The following is a 20,391-nucleotide window of genomic DNA, read 5'->3' on the forward strand; positions in this document are numbered from 1 at the left end:
TGAACCTCCACAGTGTTTGACTGTAGGGACCGTGTTCTTTTCTCTGAAGGCCTCATTTTGTTTTCTGAAAACAGCAGAACGATGTGCTCGACCACAAAGTTCTACTTTAGTCTCCTCTGTCCACAGGACATTGTCCCAGAAGGACTGTGGCTTCCTCAGGTAAGTTTTGGCAAACTCCAGTTTGGCTTTTTTATGTCTCTGTCAGCAATGGGGCACCCTGGGTCTCCTACCACAGGGTCCCACAGAGCGAGCTGACACTGTTACACCCTGCACCTGCAGGTCTGCTTGAATCTGTTTGGTAGTTGGTTGAGGTTCTTTATCTGCAATTGGAACAATCCCAGGGAGATTAGCTACAGCGCCACGAGCTGTAAAGTTCTTGACAATGTTGGTCACAGTGGGCACAGGCACAGCCAGATCTCTGGAGATGGACTTGGAGCCTTGAGACTGTCCAGACTTTTCCACTATTGTGGTTCTCAAATCCTCAGACAATTCTTTGCTTTTCTCCATTTTAGCTGGTTGCCATTGTGAATTCTATATTGCCAGCACCTGCTAAATAAAGGAGCATCGCCTGCTTGAAGGACAACTATTTCTGATGGTTTTGAAAAGGTGTAAAGGTGTCAGTAATTCTGTTCAGTCCATTTTTGGAGTTCTGTGTGGAATGGATCAGATTTGTCTTTTTTCTGCTTTTTTGTGTTGTTCCAATCAAACAACAGCAGTAAACATGAGAACACCAAAGACTTTGTGGTTGCAACAGTTTTCTTGGAGAAGTGGTGTGTTATCTGACAGAAATGCAGGGTGCCAATATTGGCCATGACTGTATCATATGTGATACTGTTTATACATGCTACTGTATATTACACATTTAGATTTTAATCTGACATTCAGGAGCGGGACCACACCTCAAACACACCTCTTCCTGATCTATATTTGTCAGGTTTGCTCGGCCGCTCTGCCTCCCTCACCTTTCCTACTGTCTCTTGCCCATTAACACTAATCACGTTCACCTGTTCCTCTCTCCCTTATCACCAGCTGTACTTGATTAGGTTGCTCACTATTTTACCCGGTTTCACTCCTCAGTCACTTGCCAGTTCGTTCTAGTCTCTAGGCCAACTTTACTCCGTGCGTTTTCATTGTTTTGTATGTATTTATCCCCTAGCCAGCTACTGTTTTGTGTTTCCCCGAAGGACTGTTCCTCCAGACCGTGGCTCCACTCTCCCCTCCCAGGCAGGTCAATGCTCAGTCGCCTATCTGTTCCACTATTGCCTTCATCTCTCTGTCTCTACCTTCAGTAGCCACCATCACCACCAACCAGCCCAGGAGTGACCCAGCCTACGCAGCTCGGCCCAGCTCTCCATCTCCTCGCCTCCTGCTGTTGGTCAAACACCCGGCTACTACTCATCGACAGGACTACGCACTATTTCCCTCTGTGTATTTTTACTCTCATCATCACTGTACATAATAAATCACTGCTTGCATCGAAGTCGGCTACCTGGGTCCGCCTCTTTCTCGTTCGCTCACTGACAGGTGCGAACAGCACATAACAATATTGACCTCCAGTTCCACACGCTCAACAGCTTTCACTTCCTTGTAAGCCACACAGCCTCTCCCCATCTATCTTATTCCTCCTTTCTCTCTTTGTCTTTCTCTCGCTTTCCCTCTTTCTTATAGGGGATCTGCCAAGCCCAGGAGTAGCTGCGGTTCCCTTGGAAGCCTTCCCCAAGCCTCGTCCTGCCAAGCTCAAGCCAAGGCCAAGTCTATCCCCTCTATCCCCAATAAATCATTTTTTGATGGTGTGGTCCTTGCTAGTGAAGTTATATATTGTGTTTTCTTAAATTGATATTTCCCCATACACTACCATGTCTTATATTTCACATGTGAACAATCAGCTAAGCACAAATAGATGTTCAGAAACCACACTGACATTTTCTCATGTGAAATCAGTGAGCTCCTGTGGTGTTACTTGATGCACCGATACATAATGTCCCAAAATTCTCAGTTGGATTTAGGTCAGGGGAACGTGAGTCAATGGCATCAGTCCAGTCACTCGGGCCACATGAGGCCGGGTATTGTCCTGCACCAGAAGGAACCAGGGGCCCACTGCATTAGCGTAAGATCTGACCGTCGCTTTGAGGATTTTATCCTGGTGGCTCACAGCAGTCAGGGTACCATTGGCTGTGACATGGAGATCTGTGCAGCCTCTCAAGGATAAGCCTCCCCAGATCATCGCTGACCCACCACCAAACCTGTCATGCTCGATGATGTTACAGACACCATAACATTCACCACGGCATCTGCAGATTCCTTCACCCCTGTCACATGTGCTCAGTGTGAACCTGCTCTCATCTGTGAGGAGACTGGGGGCCAGTGGTGGTCCTGTCAATTCTGGGGTTCTCTGGTGAATGCCAGTCGAGCTGCACGGTGGGCTGTGAGCACAGGTTGTACTAGAGTTTGTCAGACCCTCATGCCACCCTCATGGAGTCTGTTTCTGACAGTTTGGTCAGAAACATGCACACCAGGAGCTGCTCCTGAGTTGATACCCTTCTATGGCCCTGTCCAGCTCTCCTAGTGTAACAGCTGGTCTCCTGGTATCCCCATCCATGCTCTCGACAAGACTGTGCTGGGAGGCACAGCAAACCTTCTTATGACTACATGTATAGATGTGCCATCTTGGAGTAACTGGACCTGACCTGTATAACCTGTCTGGGCTGCAGGTACTGCCTCATGCTACCAGTAGTGACAAGGACGTTAACAAAACACAAAACCTGACAAGAATCAGTCTGGAATGATAAAGCGAGAGCATTTGTCTGTGGCCACCACGTGCAGAACCATTCCATTTTGGGGTGTTGTCTTACTTTTGCCTCTCTATTGCACCTGTTGTCACTTTCATTTGCACCAAAGCAGATGAAACTGATTCACAATCACTTGTGGTTTCTAAATAGACACACTGTTATCCCTGAAGTTTAACTGATTTGGTGTTATACTGTGATGATTAAGTGTTCCCTTAATTGTTTGAGCAGTTTATATAATCAAAATCAAAAAACAATATCTGACTTTACTCAGGTCATTATCCTAATCTGATAGCAATCAAGACTCAGCTCTTTTTCTGTCTTTGTGATGAATGTTGATAGCTGGCTCTTCTTTGGCACTGCACTGTGGGAGAAAGACTTGCATAAACAGCATACCCACACCTTTTGAATAAGAGTGGGGATACCTTTGCCACTTCCAGCTGTGACCAACTGAAACATTCAAGTCATGCTAGCACAAATGGTGACAGGGCAAAAGATGTTGTTTACCTTGACATTGTGCTGGTTCTCAAAAGCTATAGAAAATTCACAGATCCTAATCTAACAGCTCATTCTGACTATTGCTTCTTCTACCATTCCATCCATCCATCCATCCATTAGCTATATCGCTATCTCAGCTGGCACTGGGTGAGAGGTGGGATACACCTGGACAGGTTGCCAGTTTATCACAGGGCTGACAGACAGACAACACCTTGCAATCACATTCACACCTACAGGGAATTTAGGGTCACCAGTCAACCTAAGCTGCATGTCACTGGACTGTGGGAGGAAGATGGAGTACCCAGAGAGAACCCACACAGACATGGGGAAAACAACAACCACCGTGTCACCCTTCTTCTACCATTCCTCCCTACAATATTTAAAATTCATCCACTGACAAGACAACATTGTGTTACCATATCTGGTTGTGTAGATCATGTTTTGTTGAACAATAGCACAGCTAACATACTTAGCAAATCTCACTGACAAATACTGTGCATTGCATTCTAACTACTTACCAGCAAAAGCCTAGTTTGGTCACATTTCTATAATGACCACAATATATAATCAAAACCTAAATGCTGCCATGTAGTAGCCTATAGAATAGGGACACAGCTAAAAACATTTCTGTGTACGCAATAGATGGCTACAAGAAGTTCATGACCTCTCTTAAAAGGCTGCTGACAGGCATTTTGGGAAATATAGGACACTACCAAATGAAGCAGAAGAGGGTAAGCTGAAGGGAAGGTTGTACTCCAAAAAGATAAATTACACCAAAGTAACTCTATGTGAGTTTGGCTTTTAACTTCCCTCCCCAGCGCTCATGGCTGGTCTCATTTAGAGTTCATTTAGAGCACAGGTCTGTTTTGTGCCCTGCCACACAGATGTGAAGCATGGAGCTGCTCTGTTGCTCAGCGACACCCCCTGACCTCACCTGTCCTCCCCAAGGGCTGCACTGCAATGCCCCTGCCCCCTCCCCCAAATACACACACACAGCTTAGCATATAATTGACAACCCAACACACTTTCTGCCTGTATAATTAACAAGCAACATAACAGAAGCCAAGCTTACACAAGCCAAATGATTACATCATGACTCCTAAACCTTGTTCTGTCACTTTGAAAAAGCATACATAAACTAAAAACAAAAACAAAAACAGAGGCACAGCATTGAAGACAACATCTGATTCCAGGTTTATGCAGATGGTGAATTTTTCCACTGACTGGCCAGTGAATATGTATTTGCCTTCCCCTTTTCCAGCATCAATACTCTCAGCCAGAGCAAACCAAGCTGTGCAAACCTCTTTAAAAATACTGAAGCTCGGTGTAATTTTAATTCAACTGGACTGTTTGCTTGCTGTTAACCTTAACGTGACTCCATTTAATGTCTGTGAGTTCACATCAGTCCACAGGTTCACTACTCTGGATGTTAAAAACCGTACACAGATGTTGGATAAAATCAGTGCTGGGTCAAGAGACAGATCAAGTGCTTTAGTAACAATTAGTAAATCACTGTAAAGACAAATGGTTGTGTGGTGTCAGAAACACTGAAGGAAGGAGCAATTTATAACCTTCTATCAGTCAAGGAGAGAATATGACCTGTAGTTGAAACTATTCTGCTTTTGTGGATTTGACGAGTGCCTGTAAGAGACTATGAGAGAGCGGGGGAGGCTTGGTTAAACTGTTTCCCTCTACCACCCCCAAAGTGAAATACTAAAGATAATACAAAACATAAGCAATATCCAAACCAAACTTCAGAACAGTGTTTCACTGAATTTAGCATTCAATCCACACTTATACCTGCCTCTGGGCACAAGACAGTTGAGCAGATGTGTTTGAAAGGAGAATCCTTTTAAAGAACTGAGGTTTTTGCAGATGCATCACGTGATTTCTTTGGTTTTGCATAAAATTTTAGCATCAGCAGATCTTTCCAAGATCTCAATCTGTCACATTTCATTTGGTTTTGGAGCAGAGGAATCAAAGGTTAGCAAGAAAACACAGATCTGGTTGCACAGATGCTGAATGCTAAACCATTTCCCATGCTGTTGTTGTTGTGACAAGTATATAGCCAGAGATGCCAGCGTGCTGCTGTTGTAATATTTGTACAGTGGGAAAAAATCAATTTAAAAGAATCAGGATTCATAAAACCTTATCATTTTCTCTCATTACTCATCTGTGGTAGAGATGGGGGGAAATGTGAAATGGACCCCCTCTGGGGATGAAAACAAATGAAGCAAAAAGAGAGGGGAAAACAGCTAATTTCACATAAACACACAGTTAACTATGATGGTTCCACATTAAAAAGAAGCTTCCAGGCTCTGGGAGTTTCATGCACTTGGAAACAACATCATGATACTTTGTTATAGAGGATCAGTTTTTGCTAATGGAAAAGCCACAAATGCCTGCCAAGCAATAATAAATCTGAACTGGTATTTATTAATGCAGGTCATCAACTGCTGTAATTATGATGATTATCAGGAAATCAGCAGGTTTTGATAGCAAAGAGGAAGTGCTATCAAATCGGAAATACCCAGCTATACCACATGTAGCAGTGGAACCCAATTACTGTATACAGTACTTATATCATGTAGATTTTTACTAAAGTAGTCAGCCCCCCTGAAACATTACAAGCATTGTTGTTCTGGCACAAATACATTCAGTGAAACATTTGAAAGCAGTATCAGGTAAAGGAGCTCGCCTCACAACCCCCGTGAGGTGACACACACACACTGGGTCTGATTTGTGGAGCCAAAATAGATGGGAATAAATTGCAAGAGCTTGGCCAACATGGCTGCATACTTATCAGTGTATTACCCATGGGAAAGCTCTGGTCACAGCTAATGGCTACATGTCGATGTGTGTGTTGTGGATGTGCGTGCAAGTGCAGAGTCACCTTCTCCACCTCAATGTCACCCATCAGTGGCAGCAAGTGTGTGTTTGCTTCTATTTAATTGTAAATTGCAGAGGCAGGGGTTCATGTGAATTGCATGGAAGGAAAATCGAATGTGGAAACATTTCACCTCGGTCGGTGACTTGTTGTTGATCATCGATGTTGTAAGTGGAACATTATGCTTTAGCATTCAGCAAATACTGTATACAGCACAGTGTTGTAGATGAGATATTTTAGGTTCCTGTGTGAGAAAAGAGAAGAAAAGAAAGAATGAAACTTTACCTTTTTGATGGCCTCGACCCAAGGTCACAAAGCCAGAGGAGATGAAGTTGTGAAGGTCAGCGCCTCCGCTGCTCCGGACACTCTCCTTCCCATAGTGGATACCTGGCCACACACACACACACACGCACAGACGTACACATGCAGGCAGGCATGCGGAACCATCACACAAGAACATGTCGAACCATTCACACAGAGACATTACACACACACACACATACACAAGGATACGGACACAATCAGTAAGACAGACATATACAGACAGTGTTAGTATTCTGATCAGTTAAGCATTAGAATCATTAGCAAAACAGTAGTTCCCAATCTGGGGGTTAAGACCCTCCCAAGAGATCACCAGAAGACAACCAGAATAGGAAACCATAAATAAATATTTATGCCAGACACAATTATATTACTTTTCATGTATAATTTCTAACATTTGCATTTTCCCCTGTGAATTTCAAGATAGCATTCAGCCCATCAGTTAGTGCAGTTATTCAAATAAAATACAGGAAAACATCTGTGCCTGGTTGGTACGGAAGAGAATTAAGGCCACTGCAAAAAATATATATATTTGAGTCCTGACTTTTTTCTCAGAATTATGACTTTGAACTCAGAATTCTTATAAAAGCTCAGAATTATAACTTTAAAAGAGAATTTCAAATAAGTCAAACTTCTAAGAAGAACTCAGATACATTTTTTACAGTAGCCCTACTCCATTTCCCTAGGCTGGTATATAGAGGTATGCAACCAATGACAATAGGTTACAAGTAGATAATTCTCTTTTTTAAAGGGAAACAGACCAGTTTTATCATGATAATATCATATCAATATCAATTTATCAGTCATGGGTTGTGCTACTTAGGTTGGAAGTACAATATGTTTCTCTGTTCCTGGAGAAGCTTTGTCAACCATGAGAATGGTGGCCAGGCTGGAGAAATCATGTCTTATACACTTGAGATGTGACGCTTGAAAGACATGTGTTTGGCAGGCAGGCAGTCAAGCTCTAACAAAAATTACAATTAAAATGCGTTATGGCATATGTTGTATTTTTAAAGTTTATTTTATGTAATCTTGGTCTGACTGAGAACAAAGATCTCTTCTCAAATCAGTGTTTTAAAATTGTACCCACGCACCATGACTTAAGACTTAAAGTGGTGCTATGTGGGAAAACTGAGAAATGTCTGACATTATCCTCTGACACACTGGAGCAACAACTTGTAGACGCCTCACAGGCCAGGGCTACAGGGCCCCAGCATGGGCACGGCCCTCAAAATGTGTGGAATTACAACATTGTTTTAAATGTAATTTGGAAATTATGCATTATGAGCACATAAAGAAACCCATTACTGTGCTGAAAAAATGCTATTTCTTGTACCAAAAACAATATTACAGGGTCTGAGCGAAGAACAGATCACCCAACTCTGGCATTAACAAACGAGGAGCAGCTCAACAACACACAGTGCAGCACTTAAAAAAAATCAGTGAGCTCTGGTGGGGAAAAGAAAAGAACTGGTTTCAGCAGACCTGCGCCCATTTCGGATAACACTGGCTTTCTCCGGTTTTAACGCTGCAGCAGAGACACGGTTCACTGCTGCAGATGTAGTGTTAACAACAACAGCAACACAGCCGAGCACTCTGCTTTCTCTTTCCCCCTCCCTGACACGCCAGCCTCTGTTTTTTCCCAAAAACATTTAGCCAGTGGTGGAAAAATTCTGAGACTGAAGTAAAAGTGACAGCACCACAGTGTAAAAATACACTGTTACATGTAAAAGTCCTGCATTCAAGATGTTACTTAAGTACAGAAATATTAGCACCAAAATATACTTAAAGAACAAAAAGTACTCATTATGCAAAATGCCACATTTTACATGAATTATTGTATTGTAATTATTGCTGCATTATTGTGTTCATCACTTTAATGTTGCAGCTGGGAAAGGTGGAGCTAATGTAAGCTACCTTATATACTTGTTCACAATTTGAACTACTGCTGTGTAGCTTGTGAATTTTTCACCTCAAATCAATGAAGTCTTGTGATTATACTCTTTTGTTTAGTTAATCCGATTCTGAAAAGTAGTAACTAAAGTTATCAAATAAATGTACTGGAATAAAAATACAATATTTGTCTCTAAAATGTAGTGAGGTCTAATCCACACGTGCACGGGTATTTTTGAGTTCTTCCCCTCACTGGTTTTAAAAAACAATCCCATCTACACATACATTATTGTAAAAAAAAAATCTTCATAACACGAAAATGCAAAATACGCTGTGAGGAGTACACTAAGGCAACAAGCGGTGATATAACCCTTACTATACAGTCATGCTGGTCAATCAGAAACCTGAAAAAGTTATTATTGGCTCCATTGTCATCTGTGGAATATTATTATATTGTGACACATACAACAAAATTTTGTTTGGAGCCGAGGGCCCCGGGGCGCCATCATTGGCAACTTGGGGGGTTCAGTGTCTTACCTAAGGACACTTTGATATGTGGACTTCAGGCACCGAGATCTGAACCTTTAACCTTGCGTTTGGGAGACAACTGCTCTACCCACCACACCATTTTCATCCCCCCAAAATACATCAATGTGGGAGTGTTGCTGGGTGTAGTAGTGACCTCTAGAGTGCATTCTGATGCCCACATTACTCAACATAGTGAGCAAGTAACTGTGTAAGTTCAAGCACGCTAAAAGCCTGGTTAGCAATGCTACAGCCATCACTAGTTTGGCTACAACCACCATGGCACAATATCTCCTGATAAACAAACAAGATAACATCACACAGCCTAACGTCAAGCAAATGAGATACTGACACACACTCACATGACAAACCAAAAACATGTCAACACTGAAAATGGAGTTTCTAAAAATCTTTACCCTGGACAGAGTTTTTTCCAGAAGTTCAATTTTCAGTGACCTAACACACCATTTGTGTGTGGATGACAGGCAGAGGCACGTAGAAGCCGTTATGTTTTTAAAAGCATGTGTACATGGCCGTGTACAGGCCAGGGCTTAGTTATTTTCCAGCTCTGCCAAAACTTTTAACCAGCGCTGTTGGTAAATTATACTTTGAATGACAAAATAACACTTTTATATAACTTATGTTAAATTATGCTTTTGAACTTAAATAAACAACTTTAAAAATATGCCTTTTGCTTCTTTTCCATTAGTCTGACAATGGCCTTCATCAGAATCAGTTTCATTTGCAGCTCAGTGACCAATGGACAGGAATCAAACCTTCTTTTAATGGTTTGACAGTGCACTGGTTTAGGAGCCAACATATACTACCTTTACTTTTTTAACGGAATCAAATCATTTTGAATCAAGAACTGGCTCTGAATCAAACTGTGAATTTGTCAAAGACTCCTATCCCTACAATGAAGTATTAAAATGGTGGCGGAGCCCACCAAGACTATCTTTGTATGTGGCCCAAGTGTTCGTACTACGCTCCTGTACACAGTTGTTTTTTGGTTTCACTTCAACCACATATAACAACATGGTGAAAAAGCTGAGATCAACAATTTCCCAAATTCTCTATAACATTGCTTTTATGAGCTACCAAGAATAATAAATATTACTATCAATCCAGTAGAACTAACTTGAAGCTAAGAACTGGAAGGAAAAAAAAAATCTCTTGAAGCTATTTGACTGCATAAAAATAAAAATGATGCATGGAAGCACATTTCTTGGTAAATGAATTACTTGTCATGGAACAGTATAGTGGCAACAGGACAAAATAACAGCCCATTCAGCACTGAGTTTGTAGTTTACATACAGTCACACCCACATTACTCATGTGTGAACATAGACTAAAAGTCAGGATAGCTCAACCTCAGCTGCTTCTGTTTTGACCATTCTTTTTAAAATCTGTCTCTCAAAAGTCTTTCAACGTGGAAGTATAATACTAAAGTTCTTCTGCTGCAAATACTTATTTTCTTTATCACCAATTCATATGGTGCAATATCAACTAATTATTTTCTGGCGCCTACATTACCCACAATACAACTCGAGCTAATATAGCCTCAAGAATGAACCGGACTACAAAGGTCTGGTAAGCCCACTTCTTTCTAACTCCACACCTGCAGTTTTTATTTTTCATTTTCAAACAACAGACCAAAGCAAAGCATCAAATCTTTGCAAATAATTGTCAGATGTTACAGATTATTTTTCTTGACGAAGCAAATAAATAACTAGTCCTTTCAGCTCAGGTAACTGGACATCATGTCAAAAGCTTGGAAATCACTAAGCCAAAAGAACCTTATAAATTTCACCAGAACACCTGTTAAAGATACGAACATAGCTTTTCCCTCATGTTCTCAATGGCTCAGATGTGTTTCCATGGTGTCAAATGGCAAACTTCCCCCTGGTGTCATTTTCCTTCAGACACATATAAAGGGGAAATGGTAGAAATGTGAACCACACAAACAAACATGGTGCAATGCTCTTCAGAAAGAAAGTCATGTTTCCAGCACCCACATACCAATGGACTTTGAACTCAATCACACTTCTCCCTGCGTTGCTTTCATCACTGCAGATAGAGTATTTGCTGGGGTTATTTCTATTTCATCATAGCAGCAATTCTGTGTGTGACATGCACACAAGCTATTGTGGGCTTCTTTTGTCACCTTTGTCATTGGTAGGCCACTCCACGATCCACTGCGACAGCCCTCGAATCCGACAAACCCTTCAACCCCCCCCTCCCCCCGCTTTCGTTCCCAGCTCATTAAGGTGAGGTAGCATGAAGGGCCTACAGGGAGAAGGCTACGCATTATGAATTTATCGTCCTTGATACAGAGAAAATCACGACTTTCACATCAACGATGTGCCAAGGAAATGAACGGGCGCTGGAGCTAGCGGGCGCTGAGGATTCATATGGTAATACCTTTTTAATCAGACTTCTTCAGTGAACACCTATACCTCTGAATTACCTCTGAGAGTGGAAAAATGTGAATAATAAGATAATTATATCATGATCCAAGCTGGATATGGTACTGTGCGGCTGGCATCAGGGAGGTTTTCTGACTCCGAGGTCGATTAAACTTTAACACAGTCAGGTAGAGGTAATTTACATGGTATACTGATTTTATACCATTATCAGATGCTGAGCTGCTGGAGTGGACATGGAGCTGCGTACATCATCTCAATAAAATCGTTCAGCTGGGGCTCGGTATCGCATATCTTCATATCTTTATCTTCCCTTTCCTCTCACGCTCTCTCAGTCTGAATTTTTAAATGCCATCTAGGCAAATACGTGGGGCTTCTCTTTTCACCCTCTTCCTGACCTTTGATTTGATTTGATTTGATTTGATTTGATTTATTCTTTCAAGCATGTAAAAACAGTTGATATGTCAACACACATAATTTTACACATATCCAACAAATGCTAATCCAATATCCATTTGCTTATACCTAGTACATGCTTGAATGCAGTAGGAAGAAGTCAGACTTATCCAGTCCTACCCCATGACATCATCTTACCATCATTGGTTTGCAAGCAGTAAATGATTCACTTCTACCCACACACATATTATACTAAAAAAAGATTATAACAGTGTTAACCTTTCATGAGCCTAATGGTGCAGTGCAGAGAGTCCTGACCAACATTGGTCCATAATTAACTGGTACTGCTAGTGGAAAGAGATGCTGATAGATCTCTGCCTTTACACCTGAAACATACGAACACAAAGACACTCACAGGTCCAGCTATACGATAGGGGGCAATAATGAGATCTAGGGCAGAAGCCAATTAGGTGGGGTCTCTTAGATGCTGAGCTTTAACACAGGTGCACACAGGAGGATGCTTCGATTAAAGATGTTGATGCAGTCAGTTTGGAAATGTTGTTTTTAACATGCAGGTGATGATTACCTGGCCAATGGGGAGCCAGCGAGGTCAGAAAGGGGCAGTGTTCTGTGGTTGGTTTGGGATGGCGCACTGAATGCAATTATAAAGATGCCTATTGGTGAATAATTCAAGTAATTAAATCATTGCTTTTTTATTTAGGCAAAACCTCTTATTTGGCCAACTCAGAGAGAACACACATGCACAGAGCGCTACGTGCTTTAAAATTCTCTGATGGTCATGTCAGAGCTGCTAAATAGTATGTTATTCTATGATCACGACCTCTAATTGTTCACAGCAGCTGACCTTTAAGCTGTGGAGGCCGCTTGTCTCAGACAAAATTTACTGATTGCTCAAATCCTTCAAGGCGTGCACAGGAGCTCTGTGTAGATACTGGCTGAAGGCTCAACTTCCACATGAACTGTAACATTGTCATTCAGATTTTTCTGACTCTTCTGGTGCTGTAAACACAGCCCCATAAGTCATGATCCAATTTACCTGTTCTTTGCTTGCAGAACTGTTCTATGGGAGTAATTGGTTTCTCTTTGGTTCTTGTTGAATAAACTGAGACAGAGGAAACCGCTACTCATTGGGCTACCTGAAAACTATATTTCATCACTCTGTGCGTTAAGAAAATGTCAGGAAGAAACCAAAAAACACTTTTCAAAAAGCAAAAGCAACAAATAAAATGGTGAATCTTAGCCTGTGGTGTGTGGGAAATAAATCATCTTCATCTGAAGAGAGCTCTGAGCTAAACGGCATTACTCAGAGAAGCCGTTATTGTTTACTTTAACCAAAGGCGAACTCCTGTAAAGGTGTCTACTCCTCCTTTTCAAGGTTTACTCCTTGTTATGGCTGCAGGGTGCTCTGTGTTTTCACTCTGACCTAAAAGATGATCTGAGCCCTACAACAATGCAGAGTAGATGTGAATAAAAATAGCAGCACTTGTACTGGTATCATATTATGCTATCTGTACTGCGTTTGCCTTAGGGCTTATTTTTCAAAAGGAACATATCAGTCTAAAATGCAGGGACATTTTGCAGTGCACCAGGGATACCATGTCACCAGACAAGGCCTGCAATTTGGAAAAATAAATCAGCATGTATTTTTTAGAATTGAACTTAACAAAGCTCTGTGGATTAAAAAAGCCTTCTGTATGGAAGTGATTACTGCTGAAACCAACTAGGCATCATTACATGTTGAGGATCAAAGGAAAAATTGATGTTATTCTCACTCTTGACATAAGTTGACAGCATCCTCTGGGACCTTTTAGCCACTTGCTTTATGAGGTTTCTCCACCTGATTTAGAAAACCTCTGGAAGTGAAGAGCTATTCTCAGCAGTGATGACTCCAGAAGCCTCCTCTTAAGAGGCCTGCCTTTTGCTCTGTGCCAAATGCCCATTTAAGCACACATGAATATGCATCTTCTATGAGAGCGGCTGGGCTCTCTCTCCACAGCACTGTAGAGCCCCTAATTTATATGCACACATTAACCACGCTTTCACCCAGGCTGTCAGTGCATTTCATGTCCACCCCAGTGTCAGGACTGCTGTGGTACCGGCGGGGGGGGGTTACGACTCAGCTGCGCTGGGCCGAGTTCTGTTCTCTTTGCAGTGATTGCGTGAGGGCAGGCGAAATAGTTGCAGCCAAGCAGAGCAACCAGATAGACAGATAAATGCCCTGACTTTTATGCAAGGTAAAACTGAAAGCAGCCTGCCATGTGCAGCTGTGTATCAGCCGTGTCCCCTGCATGGCCAGCTAGTGACCATTAGGAACAAACTGATGCAACGACTCAGCGATGGAGGCACTCAGTGAATATACACAGTCCGTGCAACCATGGAGTATTTGATAGATGTGGAGGCGACAAAAATAGGCCGAGTTTACATGACATACAAGACTGTAAACCCACATGAAGCCAAAAGTGACAGCCCTAGCAGCTCAAATCAACCATAACGACTACATCTGCACTATCTGTGCTGTGAATTTCAGAACTTCAGAAGGCTGCTCTGTCATAGCCATTAGGGGTAAAAACAAGTCACATCTTACACATTGTCACCCCCTTGCTTACCACTGACCTGACACAGCAAAAGGACTTTCTCACCCTCCCTAATATTTACCTATTGTTCTATCCATTAATGTGTTTCTTATGAATGAAAGGAGGAGCTGAAGTATGTATAATGCTGTATTTTGTGCTGGGAACGCAAAGCCGCATGTGGTAGCTACACTGCCTGAAAAGACTGAGACAATTAAACATCTTTAAACCAAGAAGACTTCTTGGAAAAATTACAACCATGTGCATGATTCTCTATAGAAGCATAACTGATGGTTTAAATAGATATTTTATTTTTATATACATATAAGTTCCATTTGGCAGTGCTGTGCGGTTGCAGCAGGTTATTTAAAGGATGATACAGATCTGGATATGAATGTATTTCATAATGTCTCAAGTGTTTTGCTGTCTGTTTATCCTGGCACAGGTGCATTTTATGGTCTAAAGGTGAAACTAAAGGGGGGGAAAGGGACCTGATCAGGTTGAGTGGTCTTGTCAAAACAGTAGTGGGAGAGAGTGTAATCAGGTTTCATTCTGGTTTCAGAAGCAGTTCTGTAAGTTTTACCCATCTAGTGCCAACAACCTGAAACCCCACCTTCTTGGTCTGTGTACATACACTACACACATGTCTTAAACAAAAAACAGTTCAGTTCATTTGTTATAGTATGAACCAACTGGAAATCAGGCATGGAGAGAAAAACATGTAGCCAGTCAAATATAGGACATTTTTTTGATGCTAAGGCATAATGAGATGCCATCTTCATGAGCTTTCACACAAACTGGCAAATGAAGACCAACACAGAATAGATTTGAAAAAAAAAATCTGGATTGTTATACAGAGAAAGTGTTAGGGGTATGTCACCACCTTGTTTACTCTGAAATGTCATCGATTGTGACTTAAGAAAAAACATCCCTATTGTCAGAGTCGTGACAGTGCATTTTTCAGATAATCCGTCCTGAGGCCACAAAAATATCTGTGAGGGAGTTGGGTGATCTTTTTTTGGATCAATGCATTTATCACAAGTGTATTTGCCACCCAAAAGAAACCATAATTTATGCAGGAGCATTTGTAAACATAAGTCAAGTGCTAGGCTAACTGCACACATATCATCATTTGGGTGCTTAATGGCTGCGGTTTTCAACAGTGCTAGTGTATATTCCTACTCTGCACAGTGAGGTTACATGTCTTTCTGTTCCTCTTTCCATTTCAGTGACTCCTTTGGCTTTGTAACATCTCATTATTTTCCATCTGTGTCTCTCTCCCACAGTGTCTTTGCCTCTCTCGATCTGATAATGCCTGCTCTGCCACAGAACCAGCCTGTGCTGATTGGCTTCCTCTGGACTTTTTCTTGCATTTTTTACCCATACTACTGATATACTGATATACTGAACTACATTATAGTCAGAGGTCTCTATATTTTTGCCTTTGCCCCACTACATACATGAGAAGGTCAGAATATTAGCAACACTTCTAAATATAATGTAGTCCAGTACAACACCACCTTTAACTTTAACATCAATAATAATCATACAATTGAATTTAAGCATTTATGACAATTTCACCAAAAACTGAAACATTATTGAGCTTCGTAAATGCAGATGTTAAGGCAGAAGTGTTGCAATGAAATGCATACAATTGTACAGGTGTACCTAATAAAGTGGCTGGTGAGTGAACGTTCCCTGTCTGTTTTCAGATTTGTGGGGTTAAATCATGTGTGTGCTGTGTCTGATCCACCCACTGACTGACTGAGGCCATCACTTGCAGCCTGTCAGAGACTACAGGGCCATGCTACCTTGCCAACCTGTAATTATCTCCACTAGCAGGCCCCTCTTTTTCTCTGTCGCTCTCTCCCTTGCGCTCTCTTTCTCAAATCGGATGATTACTAGATGTTAACATGGAGATTACACTGCTGAAATTGGTGAGCACAGCGGGTGCTCTTTGGAGAGGAATGCATAACTTTACACAAAAATAACTAATATACAGTATATGGCAAAGGCATTACATAGACACACTGAGAGGGATGTAAGGTCACGCTGCTAAAATCTGCCTTCAAGCTATATTTGACCGACAGTAATGACACATACACAAGTGGAGGCTTATGGCGCTTTAGCTCTTTGAGTGTTCAGTGGAGAGAGAGAGAGAAGGGCTCTTACCGTGGTTGGATTTGGAGGTGTGAACTGGGGTGTAGTGGTTCTTCGATGAGGTTCTGACTGGCGTGTTGTCTTTGGGTGAACCGTTCATCGCTGCAAAATTCTCACAGTCATATTGCGATATAGGGATGGGCCCCTGCTGCCTCAGGATGTCTGCAAGGGCCCTGGCAACCAAAAACATGTATATTATTACTGTCCAAGGAAGATGTTTTTTCTACTTGTACAGCTCGTAAAAACGAGTGACAGCATTTCTGTTTTTTGGATGCGGAATGGCTGCTAATTGTTTAGACAGAGTTGTGGGTGATTCAGATCTGCTCTGGCTCTTCTTCTTCTTCTTGTAGTTTTTTTCGCTTGTTTGTTTTTTGTTTTTGTTTTTTAATCTGGGAACATGACGAATATTCATTTGCAAAAGAAACAACACTGGATGTGTGAGCGTCTCATCTAATTAGGTTGAATTTGAATGTTTTTCAGACCGCACCAGGTGCATGTGGAAGGATCGAGCCCTCGAGGGGGAAGAGTGGAAGAGAGGGAGAAGCAATCATGACGAAGAAAGTTGAAAAAGTGTTTGTTTGCTTTTTCTGGCATTGCTTTTGAAGAGGAAAATCAAATTACTTTTGCAGTGTTGCAGAAGCTTAAAGCTTTTGTGTGACAAATATATCAGCAACATAACCATTGCTTTTAAATTATTATTTTACCCCCCCACCCACCTTTTTATTGAATGTGCGGCGGTGCGTGCATGTCAGTCGACCTTGATATAGCCCCAACGTTAACACTATTCATTATTCAGAGTCTAACGATTGCTCAAGCATTGAATAAAAGAAAAAATTCAATCTTTAGGAAATAATGTGTCAGCATTTGTTCACTGATGTGGGTAAAGTCTCAAATATGTGGTCCACTCATGTATGATAAGTCTCATATGGTGAAGCCCCAGGAGAAAGCAGGAGACAGCTGAGGCAGTGAAATGCAGTCATTCACCATGGTATCCCATCTCTGCTAATCATTCTTGTCAAATCCCCACCTGAACGCACCAGACAGCCATGTGCTGATGTGCAGAGGGTGGAGGTGGGATGTTTGACAGCTGGATACCTTAACTTGGTTGCCTCATAAGCCAAATACATGGGTTAGGGTTCAATTTAAACATTAGAGATACCATTTTCATATTAGTGCCATTAAAAAAAGATTTAATATAAACTAACAAACATCCAATATAAATGTTGGGCGTCAGTCCTGCTCACTCCCACACACAACAGATGTACAAACACACACACACACACACAAACACACACACAGTCTCTTTATGAGTGCCAGCCTACCACAATCACTGTAATCGTACTCTTTCGACTCCTCCATAATTATTTTAGGCTTTCATTCTTTGGGACTTAACATCTAGAATCTGATCTGAAGTAGATAACAATCTGGAAATTAATTTATTGTCAAGCTCATTTTCACTTAATGTCTGATACAGAGAAAGCACACACACACACACACACACACACACACACACACACACACACAGTTATATATAGACAGGTAGTGCAGATGGATAGATAGACAGAGAGATACATAGATATCAGTGTACCACCATCTAGGAATTGAAAATTGCTTCATGTGACATGACACTAGGTCTGTGTCAGGCATTAGTCGTGACCTTTGACCTCCAGCTGCTGGGGGGGGGGTGGGGGGCTGCTTGTAGCCTATTATAACCTTTTACAGTCATAGTCTCTGTACATCAAATTGTACAAATAACTTGTAGGTGTGGGATTTTGATTCTCTTACTGCAACAATATGCTAAAGAATATATTCAGCAAAGTAAAGACATGCACTGCTAGCATACTATATTCATTCTAACATATTAGTGTGTGATTTTAAACCATCTTCTACCTACTTACCTATGGATATTCATTTCCTGAGGCGGCTCTGTAGCTTTGTCATACGCAACTTTGGCCGACACTCCTAATACTATGATGAAGGCTATGATCCCACAGGTGATATAGACCGCTGTGTTAGTCTGGTCCATGCTTGGATCATATGTTTCACCGGTCGGAACAGGGGACGGGGCGGCCGTCAGCACCCACACCGGCGTGTGGTAGTTCTTGCAGGCTTTCTGGTCCAGCCGGTCTTTCTTGTACTCGCAGCAGAAGCGCAGGTAGCACGTGCCGCAGCAGTACCGGTGGTCCGTGTTGTTGCACTCGAACAGTTTGTCGTACTGCCCGCTCACGTCGTAGTAGCCCAAGCAGGTGTCGTGGGTGCTGGCGGGCGCCGGCTGCGGGGTCTTCTGTGGCGGGACGACCGTGGGGACTGCAGTGGCTTTGGGACCCTTCCTGGGCGGCTGCTTGGCTTTTTTACCGCCTGTAGCCGCGCTCAGCACGCTCAGCGGGTCCAGGTATATTAGCAGCAACAAAAGATGCCTTATCCCCATGGTAGTGTGAAGAAGTCTTCAAGTCTTATGTTGTGGCAAAGACGTTTTCACTCTTGTTAAACATGCGAAGGTTCAGTCTTGTGTAAGTTTCGCCACCGAGTCTTCTCCTGCTCGCTCAGACTGCTGTGCAGCCGTCATTCTGAATACACCTCCGTGTAGACTGCTGTCAAGGGCATTTCTCTGTTGTTCTTATTATGCAAGAGACTAACTAAAGCCCATTGCGACCCAGCGGGGAGCGCTGACAGGAGAGCAGCATATCCTGACCGGGAGGGGAGCTGATGGATGCACGAGTTCTGTGCACTCTCCCGGCTGAGCGACGTGTGGGAGCCGCTGGGCGTTGCTGTCCACGGTGCTGATACCTGGAGCCCCAGTCAGTTGGCTTAAGTCAAAGTTGGAGCTGGAGAAACAAATAAGCCAAATGGTCTCATTAGGTATCATCCTCACGTCAGTGGCACGTCATTAATTCATTAGTAGGCTTCTCTGCGCCCAAATAACTTCACACGTTTTGGTCATTAAAATGTGCCCTGCTCTTAGTCTTTCTTGCAGATTGCACGACGCATTCAACTTGACACCCACACAGCACAAATATCTTCCAAAAGATATATCTTAATGTCAAGCATTGCACCCTGCCATCACTATAAACTATTGAGTGTGGACACAAGGCAATTTCTTTCAGTGTTTTTCAAATAAAATTCAGATTAAGTGGAATGCATTTTTAGTTTTTCTTGATGGCTATATTCAGAGAGTGGGAGTGTGAACGCCAGCCTACCTCTGTTAGGATACCCGCTGGGGAGTTGCTCTGTGTCTGGGTCTCCGAAAGTGAAGGGAATATCAGAGCTCCGAACTCCCCCCCACCCCCACCCCCACCCCTCTCTCTCTCTCTCTTTCTCTCTCTCACCCCTCTTCTTCTCTCCTCCTTCTCAGCTGTCTCCCTCCCTCCGTCTCTTACATCACTCCAGTGCTGGCGTCAGAATTCAGCCAAGTATAGGTAAATTGCACCCGCATAGTCCAAAGAAGCAGGCAAGAAAGCAAGCAGGGTTACTGGCATTAACACTTCACCATTAAATGTATGCACAGACCTCTGTCTGCAAAACATTTGCTGACTTCAGGGCTCTGCATGTCTTTGTACTAGGGTGTTTATTTGCATTCACAATTCCTCAGCCTTTGTGCAGTTGTTGTTATCACTTTGCAGCTACATGCCTGTCAGAACGCATCATTTACAGCCCAAAAGAGCCATTGGCAGTGCTCTCAGTTAATACAGTCATTGTTTCAAATAAAGTCATTCCTATTGGTCTGCAGCCAAACCAGGGCACCTGGGGGATTATAGAGAACTGATATGGCTAAATTAAAGTGTGTTTTAACACCACTGCACTGAAATTAACTACATCTGTGCAGCACCCCTTCCACTTGGCTCTGCCCTTGCTGCAAATGCCTTTTATTCTTCTTTTGGAGCCATCTGTACCCATGGTCGCCAGCAGAAGAA

At 42.4% G+C, this 20,391-nt stretch overlaps 1 protein-coding gene across 8 annotated transcripts in view; it reads right to left on the bottom strand.

Moving 5' to 3' along the window:
- The window catches only part of LOC109966676 (shisa family member 6), a 72,402-nt gene extending 52,645 nt beyond the window's left edge, over positions 1–19,757 (bottom strand). For all 8 annotated transcript variants that reach the window (XM_020611725.1, XM_020611722.1, XM_020611720.1 and 5 more), the window contains exons 1-4: positions 19,678–19,757; positions 18,379–19,305; positions 16,493–16,653; positions 6,457–6,558 (exon numbers count right to left, since the gene is read on the bottom strand). In XM_020611725.1, coding sequence (XP_020467381.1) covers positions 6,457–6,558; positions 16,493–16,653; positions 18,379–18,908 — 793 coding nt within the window. In that variant the 5' untranslated portion in view covers positions 18,909–19,305; positions 19,678–19,757. The remainder of the gene's footprint in view (positions 1–6,456; positions 6,559–16,492; positions 16,654–18,378; positions 19,306–19,677) is intronic.
- Positions 19,758–20,391: the final 634 nt, after the last annotated feature.

This window comes from Monopterus albus, unplaced genomic scaffold (genome assembly GCF_001952655.1).
Source record: "Monopterus albus unplaced genomic scaffold, M_albus_1.0 scaffold117.1, whole genome shotgun sequence".
NCBI classification, from domain to species: Eukaryota; Metazoa; Chordata; class Actinopteri; order Synbranchiformes; family Synbranchidae; genus Monopterus; species Monopterus albus.